Consider the following 12,758-nt stretch of genomic DNA (forward strand, 5'->3'; position numbering starts at 1 on the left):
AACACATCGAAGGGTAAGGTCTTGGTGCACATTAAGACACAGTTAACACATCGAAGGGTAAAGATTGTCATAGAATCAAGTTTCTTTAAAACAACAGCATTAAATTAATAAATGTTTTACCTTAAAACAGAATATTGAATTGAAAGAGTGTTTCCTTAAAACAGCAGAGTTTAATTAAATAAATGTTTCCTTAGAACAGCAGCAATGAGTTAGATAAACGCATCTCATTATTGCATAAATATTTTGTACATATATTAAGTGCTTATTTTTCAATGAAATTAAGATATATAATTAATTAATACATGTAGTGGACACTCAATGTTGAAATAAGTTAAAATGAGGAATCGATCTCTCAATTTATTACATGTAGAACATGAAAATAAAGAATTTAAACTGAATTTTGAAATATTCCGTTAATTGGCAATAAAATGAAATAAAATTCAGAAATTCTAATGAATTAATTTACGAACATATAGTTAAATGCACATGAAATATGTTTAAATGATAATCAAATAATGTCGGCGCTTTTCTTCAAATGTTGATATCAAATGATGAAAAAAAGACAATTTGTGATGCAAATTTTCTCAAGAATAAATCAACGTATTTTTTTTATATATACAGGAGTGGATGATAATGGTTCTGGTGTGGCAGCCATGTTGGAAGTAGTCCGACAAATCACTAATATAAATAATTCAGGATACAAGAGCAAAAACACAATTATTTTTGTCTCATTTGATTTAGAAGAATATGGAGGTATGTTATTAATATTAATCATGAAATAATAAATAAGAAAAAAAAATACTTTATTTACAAGTCTTAGAGAATTATTTAGTGTGAAATGATATTAAGGATTGAAGAGATGGAACAGATACCATCTGCAGCTCCCTCATAAGGAGAAAACATCAAAGTTATCTTCTTGTTTCTGTGATATTTTTTTTACCATTACCTTTGGCAAACTGAACAATTAAGAAGACTTTTTAATTATCATTTGAGAACATTACGTATTGTTTTGACTATTATTCCTCTTATAAATTGTATTTTCTAAACCTGTAAGATCAACTATTGGCAATTTATTTATTTTCACTTAGGGTTGTCAGGAAGTAGGAATTTTCTACAGGACTGGCTCACTCCATGGCTGATAAAGAATTATGGCTCGACCATACCAGAAAAACTACAAGGTGTTATTATCCTTGACACAATAATGGAGTATAACACTTCTAGCCAATCACAGGTCTTTCCACTAGGTGCATTGGACCAGGTAAGATTAAATTAAAGTAAAGTAAAGTAAAGTAAAGTAATCTTTATTTAAAGTCGGGTTGCATATATACATAATAACAAGGAACATGAGCTCTTAAGAGCTCTTTAACCGACTGATATTAATAAACAAAACATACATGTAACAACATCAGATACACATACAACACAAACATACAGACATCACATATATATATTAATACATAGATAGCACATGCAGAATAAAAGCTAAGCAAGATATATTAAAACAGATGTCTAATATCAGCACATATATAGTAGCACATAGTATTTATATAAGAGTAGCACATGCAAACTTAAACACTTTAAGCACAAACAAAAGACTGCATGCAGCTATAGCAAAGGTAATGCATAAGCAAAAGAAATAAATGGCTAAATAAAAAATAAAAATAACTGCAAAAAGATAAAACATAAAAAAAAAACCAAACAAACAGCAGGCTTCGAGATCAAGTTATGGGGCAGCAAGTAAGTACATTATTTACAAGAACTGCATGTACATTTTTCTGAAAAACACCAGGTGGAGATAAAATTTTTGAACTGGCCAAAAGTTGATAAGCTCCTTGCCTCATTTGGCAAGGAGTTCCAGAGTTTTGCTGCCTCATAACTAAAGCTTTGATAAGTTATAGTTATATTGAGGTTGAAAAGAATATTCTGACATACTGTAAAGTCAGAAATTATTGCACGCATTTATAATTGGGATTTTGATTTTTGTGATATTGAGAAAAGTCCTGTTTTAATAATTCATAAAGAAAATTTTAAAATGAGAGTAAATAATTACATTATAACCTTACTTGCATTTTCACAATAATGAAAACATTGCAATAATAACTGAAAAAATTGGGATTGTATAGATGTAAAGACATATTTTATGGGTGGATCTTTGATTTTATTCTCCTTTATTTTTAATTTTTTAAAATTAACATGTTCTATATACAAATGTCTCTTGTTGTGTATTGACTTTTAGTTGTTTTTTGTCCTTTTTCATCATTGGATTGCTGTTTCATTAATGAATACCCGCATCTCTGTTTATTGATATTTATCAGGCAAATGTACTTCAATGTTCTTTTTGTGTATTCTGAAATTGTATTTTGCAAGACTTTTAACATGGCATTGAAAATATGAATATTTTTTTTAACAACTTCACAGCTTGATGCATGCACTAGCTTTCTTGTATTCCTAGCGTCTGCATTTAACATCAAATTATTCATATGTTCTTCTGGTAAACTTGCAATTTTTTTCATCTGCTTTGGCACCTTTCTTTATGATTGCTATGTGTGATGCATAGCAAAGAGTAATTTAGGCGGGAACAGCTTATATCTGGATCTTAGTTTAGGACTGTCATTATACCTGTATATAGATACACAGTGTCATTATACTTAAAAATAGAAACAAGGCTTTGGATACATATAATAACCCTGGAAACATGTGATCCAATGAAAATAGTAGAATGTTACACCCTATGTAATATATAGACTCTTTCAGTTGAAGCGTGAATCAGGGTGTGGATTTTTTTCTGTATTGAAGATCCATTGGTGCCATTTAGCTGTTATATGCTTTTTGGTTGGGTTGTTGTATCTTTGACACATTCTCCATTTCCATCCTCAATTTTATCTTTCAACTTTATGTAGTGATATTCATCATAGAAACATTATTTTAAGCATGGATGAAATATATCATACAATTTTATTTCAGTTTCAGCAATTTTTCCTAAGTGCTGTTGAAAGTATACTATCAGATGATGCTAGAGGTGACTTCATCTCTTTAATATACCGTCAACCTACTGACGATAGAGTTCTGGCTGAGACATTTGACTCATCCTGGGCAGCTGCAGGAAGGTCTGAGTTTGAAATCGAATCATTCCCGTTGCCATTTGCAGACTTATCGAGCGTTCCACAGGAAAATTTAGCACTTATGTATCAATTCCTGAGAAGTGACCATGCCAATTTCTGGGGAGCTAATTTACCTGCCATATTTCTCACTGATTCAGGTAACGTTTAAATATTTTATTTTAATTTGATACCTAAAAATGTCCAATGGTTCAAGCTTCAAATAAATTGAAATTATTTGTTAATTTGAATACTCATTACTGTAAATTTAGAAATGAAAATGTACATATAGTATAGCAAATCAGTAATGAAAGGTAAAAAAAGTTAGATCTAATTAATACCATTAAAGACATTTTGTGATTGAAAATCAATACTGAAATAATAAAAGTTATCCATTAACAATAAACAAATATGTATACTGAAAATTGAAGTGTTAAACCTCCCATGCTAATATTTTTTAGCTAATTTCCGTGGTGATATGATACAATGTTACCACAACCCTTGTGATGACCTTGACACAATGCTGACAGATGACAATGTCAATTTCCTGGGTAAAATAGCAGACACAGTTACTGCTACCATTCATAGACTTTCAGAACCTTTCATACCAGGTTGGTAATTTACTATAAAACTAAATATTCTTTATTTATAAACTTGTAAGGCTTGTCTCTGATTATTTTGGTAATATTGAATATTTATATTATGTTTTAAGCATTTAAATGTGTTGCCATTTCAACATTATATAAGAACTGAATCTAGTAGTATGGACTGGAACTCATTTCTCTTAATAGTATTTTCTTCTTTGAAATGAAAATAGTCCATGGTGGCCAAGTATTAAAAAAACAATTGCTAGGCTGTCAACACTGGGAAAAAACAGACTTATCTCAATGATCTTCTATAAACTGTCTCTACTTAAATCATAGGTTATTTTGAATATCTTTATGTATTGTCTTATGATATTTTAGTACACATTACATAGTATGATTTAAATATTTACAGAGGATGTGGATGGTATATGTGAAGACAGTATGTTGATGGAGTTGATAGTCAATCAGTCTTGTACTTCATATCTACAAGGATTTCAGAACCAATCCTCTTGTCAGTAAGTAATAGCATTATAGATATTGTTTTTTAAATTGGCCATAGAGTAAAAAGTCAATGAACAGCAACCCAACAACAAAAATTCTTCAAAAAGACTATTAGATGTGCATATAAAGGCCAACAAAGACAACATCTGTACTTGTTTTGACTTTATATCTATATTCAAATCATTCATACGTATAAATTTTGAGACCATTGTTTAATCATGTTACAATTTTGAGACCATTTTTAGCTCACCTGGCCTAGAAGTGAGCCAAGTGAGCTTTTCTCATCACTTGGCGTCCGGCGTCCGTCAGTTGTTGTTAACTTTTACAAAAATCTTATCCTCCGAAACTACTGGACCAAATTTATCCAAACTTGGCCACAATCATCATTGGGGTATCTAGTTTAAAAAATGTGTCCGGTGACCCAGCCAACCTACCAAGATGGCCGCCATGGCTAAAGATAAAACATAGGGGTAAAATGTAGATTTTGGCTTATAACTCTGAAACCGAAGCATTTAGATAAAATCTGACATGGAGATTAAATTTTTTATCAAGTCAACATCTATCTGCCCTGTAATTTTCAGACAAACAGACAACCAGTTTTTGGGTTGCTCCCCTGAATTGGCAATTTTAAGGAAATTTTGCCGTTTTTGGTTATTGTCGAGCCTGCAACTTTTGTTGCAGAAAGCTCGACATAGGGATAGTGATCCGGCGGCGGCGGCGTTAGCTAACTTCTTAAAAGCTTTATATTTTAGAAGGTGGAAGACCTGGATGCTTCATACTTTGTATATAGATGCCTCATGTTACGAAGTTTCCGTCAGTCACATGTCCACTGTCCTTGATCTCATTTTCATGGTTCAGTGACCACTTGAAAAAAAAGTTCAAATTTTTTGTAATGTTGAATTCTCTCTTATTATAAGTAATAGGATAACTATATTTGATATATGCGTACCTTGCAATGTCCTCATGTCTGTCAGACAGTTTTCACTTGACCTCGACCTCATTTCATGGATCAGTGAACAAGGTTAAGTTTTGGTGGTCAAGTCCATATCTCAGATACTATAAGCAATAGGGCTAGTATATTCAGTGTATGGAAGGACTGTAAGGTGTACATGTCCAACTGGCAGGTGTCATCTGACCTTGACCTCATTTTCATGGTTCAGTGGTTATAGTTAAATTTTTGTGTTTTGGTCTGTTTTTCTCATACTATATGCAATAGGTCTACCTTATTTGTTGTATGGAACAATTGTAAGGTGTACATATCTAGCGAGCAGATTTCATGTGACCTTGACCTCATTTTCATGGTTCAGTGATCAAAGTTAAATTTTTGTGTTTTGGTCTGTTTTTCTCATACTATATGCAATAGGTCTACTATATTTGTTGTATGGAACGATTGTAAGGTGTACATGTCTTGCGGGCAGATGTCATGTGACCTTGACCTCATTTTCATGGTTCAGTGGTCAAAGTTAAGTTTTTGAGTTTTGGTCTTTTCATCTAATACTATATGCCATAGGTCAACTATATTTGGTGTATGGAAATATTTTATGATCTTTATGTCAGTCGCACAGGTTTTATTTGACCGTGACCTCATTTTCACGGTTCATTGCACAGTGTTAAGTTTTTGTGTTTTGGTTTATTTTTCTTAAACTATAAGTAATAGGTCAACTATATATGTTGTATAAAAGCATTGCTAGCTGTACATGTCTGTCTGGCATGGTTCATCTGACCTTGACCTCATTTTTGAGGTTCATTGGTCTATGTTTAGTTATCTTGGTTAATGTTAAGTTTATGTGACAGTTGTTATAAAGCTTAGCTTTATACTAAGAACTATCAATATAATATCAATGATTAGTATAGAAGGCGAGACATTTCAGCGTGTGCACTCTTGTTATCTTGAATATTATTATAGATAGAGATAAACTGTAAACAGCAATAATGTTCAGCAAAGTAAGATCTTCAAATAAGTCAACATGACTGAAATGGTCAATTGACCCCTTTAGGAGTTATTGACCTTCATAGTCAATTGTTAACCATTTTTCGGAAATATTAGTAATCTTTTACAAAAATCTTCTCCTCTAAAACTACTGGGCCAAATTAACCAAACTTGGCCACAATCATCTTTGGTGTATTTAGTTAAAAAATGAGATGAACTGTAAACAGCAATAATGTTCAGCAAAGTAAGATCTACAAATAATTCAATGACAAAAATTTGTCAGTTGACCCTTTAAGGAGTTATTGCCCTTTACAGTCTATTTTTAACAATTAACTAAATTTTTGTTAATTTTTGACAAAATATTTTCCTATGTAACTAATGGGCAAAGTTCATTATAGATAGAGATGTATGTAGCAAGAATGTTCAGTATCGAAGATTTACAAGTCACCATCTTACGGTGTTTAAATATCTCAACTTGTACGATTCGCTCGTGTATGTAACAATATTTTAGATTTTAACGAGAAAAATTTATGTATTACTGAAAAAATATTACATTAGGGTTTTCGATATCACAAACTAGTCAAAACATTCACTAAATTTTATCATCGGTATAAGGACATCATTCGTAAATATAGCTCAACATGCAGACTTGTTATACGTTCAGGTATTTCACATCCAATATTTTATGAAAATATTCTTTATAAAGCACAAAAATGTCAGTGTTCACCTCAGAAGCTAACAAAACCTTTAAATAGACAACGATACTGTTGTCAGGTCATTAAAGATTGCATATTTTGGCGTTAATATTGATTCACTTATAGGGTCTTTGCATCAGAGTTAAACACATTTATTATTAATAAACCAGTTGTTGGCATGACAGTTAACTGCTAGTAGTCTGATGTTATTTATGTATTATTGTCATTTTGTTTATTTTCTTTGGTTACATCTTCCGACATCAGACTCGGACTTCTCTTGAACTGAATTTTAATGTGCGTATTGTTACGTTTACTCTTCTGCATTGGCTAGAGGTATAGGAGGAGGGTTGAGATCTCACAAACATGTTTAACCCACCGCATATTTGCGCCTGTCCTAAGTCAGGAGCCTCTGGCCTTTGTTAGTCTTGTATTATTTTAACTTTTAGTTTCTTGTGTACAATTTGGAGTTTAGTATGGGGTTCATTATCACTGAACCAGTATATATTAGTTTAGGGGCCAGTTGAAGGACGCCTCCGGGTGCGAGAATTTCTCGTTGCATTGAAGACCTGTTGGTGACCTTCTGCTGTTGTCTGCTCTATGGTCGGGTTGTTGTCTCTTTGGCACATTCCCCATTTCCAGATTATTATCTTGAATATTATTATAGATAGAGATAATTTCCAATTTCCAGATTATTAAATTTGAAATTTAACAAGATTAAACAAGATTAAATTCAGGGGCAGCAACCCAACAACACAATTTTGTCATCAATCCATCTGTGTCCTTTGTTTAATATGCACATTGACCAAGGTGGGCAACACAGGCTCTTAAGAGCTTTTAGTTAAGATTATTTTACAGTGGTCTTAATAGTTTTTTTATAATTGATATTTTAGAGCACTTAGTAGCATGGTTGATAGATGTTTAAGTCCACTAATGCCAGGAGTGACATGCGACAGGAACAGAATGTTGTCACATGTTGTTACCATGGTGATGGTTGCTAAGATGTTACCAGTTGGATTTAATATCTCAACTTGTGGTAAGCATAACTTGTTTATTAAGTTAAGTTGGATTATTTTAGAATCATATTCATATAAAACAGAAAATTGAATTACAAGCTTACAGCCAGTGAACTAATGATATATAATCAAATTTCAAGTACAATTTAATTATTTTTTTTAATACTGCAAATTCAGAAATTTATGCAAGGTGTTTATTAGTGGGAATAATGGGAATGGGTTACCGGTAGAATTGTAATAAGAAGAACACACATTCTGATAGAGAAAGCTGAGATAAGATACCAGTATTTTCTGTGTCCAACTAACCAATCTTAAAATTTTATAATGTATTTATCCTTTTTTCTCCTATCTGAGTATTTCATTGCCTTTTATGGGAAGAGTTGTCATTTTTACTCTTATAAAAATTACAATTGGTTTATTTTTAGGTTCTGCCAATCACTCAAATAATGCTAAGCAGTCTATATCAGACATGTGTTTAGGACAGTGGGGAAGCTGTGCATCTCAACAAGATTGTCATATGGTCACATGGTCATATAACCCCAATACACAGATGATTTCATTTAATGTAACAGCAGCTATAGATTCTGATAAATGGATGGGTGTTGGATTTAATGGACAGAAAGAAATGGTGAGTTGTTAGACAATGTTGGTTAGATTTAATGGTAAAGTATAGCTAGATATAAGAAACATCGATACAATATTGTTTTTCAGCTGCACTTGAATAATTTAATGCCTCATCTATAATAGTTTCCTTGTCTGACCTTCCATTCGTTCCTTATTCATTTAAATTTTGGTCTTTTAATGTTGTTTGTCATCTTGATATCAAGGACACATGTGCGTTATGAGTTAATGCCAAATTCAGGTTTTGACTTGGATTTCGCAGTTCACTAAACATGGAAATGTGATTTGTCAATGATTTGGTTTTATGTAGTTTGTGATCACATCACCTTTAAATCTATTACACATGTTTATTATGAAGTGAACTGTATAAAATTAAAATTGAGAATGGAAATGGGGAATATGTCAAAGAGACAACAACCCGACCATTGAACAGACAACAACAGAAGGTCACCAACAGGTCTATAACATATATATAAATTTAAGATTTTGACCCAGATTATAAGGTTCACTGAACTTGGAAATGCAACGTTGTGACTGTGAATGCTGTCCTATAGACCTATATTAGACTTATTTAAACTTGTGATTTTGATTATATTTTTCAGGCTGGTTCAGATGCCTTAGTTGGATGGATAACACCCCAGGCAACAGTTACAGTTACTGACAGGTAAATATAAATGTATCTTATATTGTAATGAATCTAACAGTATATGAATATAATCACTTCACATGGTTTATATCCCCTCACACTTAGTGATATTCTGCAATCACCTTGTTCATTTATCTGGTTTTTTTTTATTAACTTTTGTTAAAATTAACTTAATTATGCAACGATTGATCACATTTATATAAAATCTTATGAAACAATTAAGTCTAAGACCACTTAATCCAATTCAAAAAGAAAACTTCAACCTTGTAAGTGCTCAACTCTCAAACATCCTATGAAGATACATTGTAACTTGTTTTTATGACCATAATGACTTTGGTTTGATTTGAATCGACCTAATAAAACAAAATTAGAAATATTTCACCATAATAAAGTGGTATTTGTGAAACATATGCAGCTCAGTTATTTTTGGAACAGAAAATTTATATCAAAAGAAACAATGGTCAATAGCATTTATTTACAGTGTATTCTTGGTTAGTTTTGTTCTTGCTAATATTTTTGTTTATCATCCTTTCCCTTTAGAGCTACCAAGCTCTTTGATTATAATAACTTTATAAAGCATAATTTCTTTCCACAATATATTTTCTCATTAATATATTTTTTAGCTTTTTTAAAAGTGGTAATATGTGTGATGGTTTGTTTGTTATTTTCAGAAATAATCCATCTTACTATGGTTCATTCTTAGACACAACACAAAATGTTAAAAATGCTGATTGGGATAGGATGAATGGAATAACATCAATATCATTTCAACGTCATAGGGATACAAATGATACTTCTGACTTTATATTCTCGGAAGATAACTGTGCTTACTTCATTTATCCAATTGGAGGCAGTTATGATGAGAATGATAAGAGTATTAATAGGCATAGCAAGACACCTACAATATCATTGGAACAATTCTGTTTCCCATGTGCAGGTAGGTAAAATAGAAAGGTAGAAAGGTAGTTTTAGGCATCTTAGAAAGTGTAGTGGCATAAAAAGAGTTGCTTTAATATGGACATTTTTCTCTTACACAAATAGAAACTGTTTTTTGCCTACAAACATAAAAACTACATACTGACAGATCTTAAATCAATTTGAAATACTTAACACTGTAAATTCAGAAACTTTTTTGGGAGCTTAATTCCCTTTTTATGCCCCACCTACGATAGTAGAGGGGCATTATGTTTTCTGGTCTGTGGCTCCGTTCGTGTGTCCGTTTGTTTGTCCATGTTACCATCCATCCGTCCGTCCGTCCGTACGTTCAGGTTAAAGTTTTTGGTCAAGGTAGTTTTTGATGAAATTGAAGTCCAATCAATTTGAAACTTAGTACATATGTTCCCTATAGTATAATCTTTCTAATTTTAATGCCAAATTAGATTATTACCCAATTTTTACAGTCCATGGAACATGGAAAAGGATAGTGCAAGTGGGGCATCCGTGTTCTTTGGACACATTCTTGTTTCAACTCAAATTGGCTCTAATTTTAACTTTATTATCCAATTGTGCACAACAGGTCTCCATCCCCTATTTGATTCTGTGCCTGTATTTCTTCTATGGTTTCTTCTTTATTAAATAATTCAAAAAGAAAGGATATGTGGAGACAACTATCCACTTATCAATATCAAAGGAACAATGTTTTATTGCTGTTCTTCATCTTATCAGTTGTTAAAAGATTAAGAAAGATAACTTAGTCCTTAATTCATATGTAACAGGAAGATTTAATCTGCTGCCCATTGCATTTACTTTAGTGTTACATATTTAATAGTCATTGTTAAGGAACATTTCAGTAAATTAATGTGTTCTCAACTAAAATTTGTAATTCTCATATGCTTAAAGAGAATTTTTTGACAATTTTTGAATTTTTAAGGTAAAATTATGTTGTATTCTACTAAATTTTTCAATGTCCAGAGAAAATGTTACGGCCATGTTCCATATTCGGAATATTTCTACTATATTGCATTTGTTTAAGTATCAATATATGCTCATTTTACCAAAAATCATACCGATTCATTTATTTCTATGAATAGTAGATGCTACATAATAAATTTTATTGGGTCTTAAAGATTATGGATGCTCTCTCGATTATATTAATAACTTTTGTAGTTGTGAAATTGTTTTGTATAAAAAGCACTTCTTATTTCTGTACATAGCATATTTCAAAAAAATGTCTGCGGATAATGACGAAAAAGATTAAAATTGCATCTTCACCTTTTATAGATGCTGATGTAATTCTTTTAATTTCATATTGAATACCTCAACGTTTGGATGCTGGCTTCCAATTATTTATAGATTCTGGCATCCCAACATATCCGGAAACTGACATCCCAAAATATCCGGATGCTGGCATCCCAATATATCTGGATGCTGGCATCCCAAAATATCCGGATGCTGGCATCCCAAAATATCCGGATGCTGGCATCCCAAAATATCCGGATGCTGGCATCCCAAAATATCCGGATGCTGGCATCTCAATATATCTGGATGCTGGCATCCCAAAATATCCGGATGCTGGCATCCCAAAATATCTGGATGCTGGCATCTCAATATATCTGGATGCTGGCATCCCAATATATCAGGATGCTGGCATCCCAAAATATCCGGATGCTGGCATCCCAAAATATCCGGATGCTGGCATCCCAAAATATCCGGATGCTGGCATCCCAAAATATCCGGATGCTGGCATCCCAAAATATCGGGATGCTGACATCTCAATATATCTGGATGCTGGCATCCCAAAATATCCGGATGCTGGCATCCCAAAATATCCGGATGCTGGCATCCCAAAATATCCGGATGCTGGCATCCCAAAATATCGGGATGCTAGCATCTCAATATATCTGGATGCTGACATACCAAAATATAGGGATTCTGGCATCACAACCTTGCAGACATGTACCATTTTTCATTATGACATACGAATTTAAATGCTGCTTCCTAATCAATTGGATTTTAGTATTAATCCACCAATATAACACCTAGTACATTTCCAGTTTAATGCATATTGAGAATGTGACAGTATAGGTAAGAGTGTGAAATGTATACTTGACCAACAAACTGAGTCTGAATTGTAAAGTGCTAGTTGACCATGTGAATGCTGATGTCAACAATTTGATATTTATAAAACTATGTCAATGTACTACCGGTAAGTTTCCAATAATTAGCCAATTTTAATGTTATTTTTCTGAATTTGATTACCATTATGTGAGACATGATGTATACATGTTATTGACTATTGTGGTCTCGAGACAATACATTTTATATATGATGACATCAGGACTATAATTTTCAAGTCTGATATGTTCATAGAATTTTTTTTTTTAAATAAGCTTAATGCAATTGCCAGCTGAAATCATATCAAGTTTAGTAGTTCCCAAGGCTTTCAGAAATCAACTGCAGGGGCGGATCCAGCCATTTTAAAAAGAGGGGGGGGGGGTTCCTAACCCAGGACAAAGGGGGGGTTCCAATTACATGTCCCCATTCAAATGCATTGATCGTCCAAAAAAAAGGGGGGGTTCCAACCCCCGGAACCCCCCCCCCCCCTCTGGATCCGCGCCTGAACTGGACAAAATTCAAAAAAATGCTGCTCATTTTATCAATCAAATGAATTTGCCCAATGACCATCAACCTTGGGAATGTCTGATTAACTAAGTCATCCAGGACAAAC

General features: G+C 32.7%; 1 protein-coding gene across 1 annotated transcript in view; it reads left to right on the plus strand.

Annotated features, from left to right (window-relative positions):
* The window catches only part of LOC143073779 (uncharacterized), a 206,144-nt gene that overhangs the window by 185,302 nt on the left and 8,084 nt on the right, over positions 1-12,758 (plus strand). The window contains exons 93-101 of the mRNA XM_076249535.1: positions 622-753; positions 1,089-1,258; positions 2,965-3,259; positions 3,560-3,709; positions 4,098-4,200; positions 7,702-7,844; positions 8,250-8,452; positions 9,048-9,109; positions 9,763-10,028. Coding sequence (XP_076105650.1) covers positions 622-753; positions 1,089-1,258; positions 2,965-3,259; positions 3,560-3,709; positions 4,098-4,200; positions 7,702-7,844; positions 8,250-8,452; positions 9,048-9,109; positions 9,763-10,028 — 1,524 coding nt within the window. The remainder of the gene's footprint in view (positions 1-621; positions 754-1,088; positions 1,259-2,964; positions 3,260-3,559; positions 3,710-4,097; positions 4,201-7,701; positions 7,845-8,249; positions 8,453-9,047; positions 9,110-9,762; positions 10,029-12,758) is intronic.

The sequence above is a fragment of the Mytilus galloprovincialis genome, chromosome 4 (assembly GCF_965363235.1).
Source record: "Mytilus galloprovincialis chromosome 4, xbMytGall1.hap1.1, whole genome shotgun sequence".
Taxonomy (NCBI): domain Eukaryota; kingdom Metazoa; phylum Mollusca; class Bivalvia; order Mytilida; family Mytilidae; genus Mytilus; species Mytilus galloprovincialis.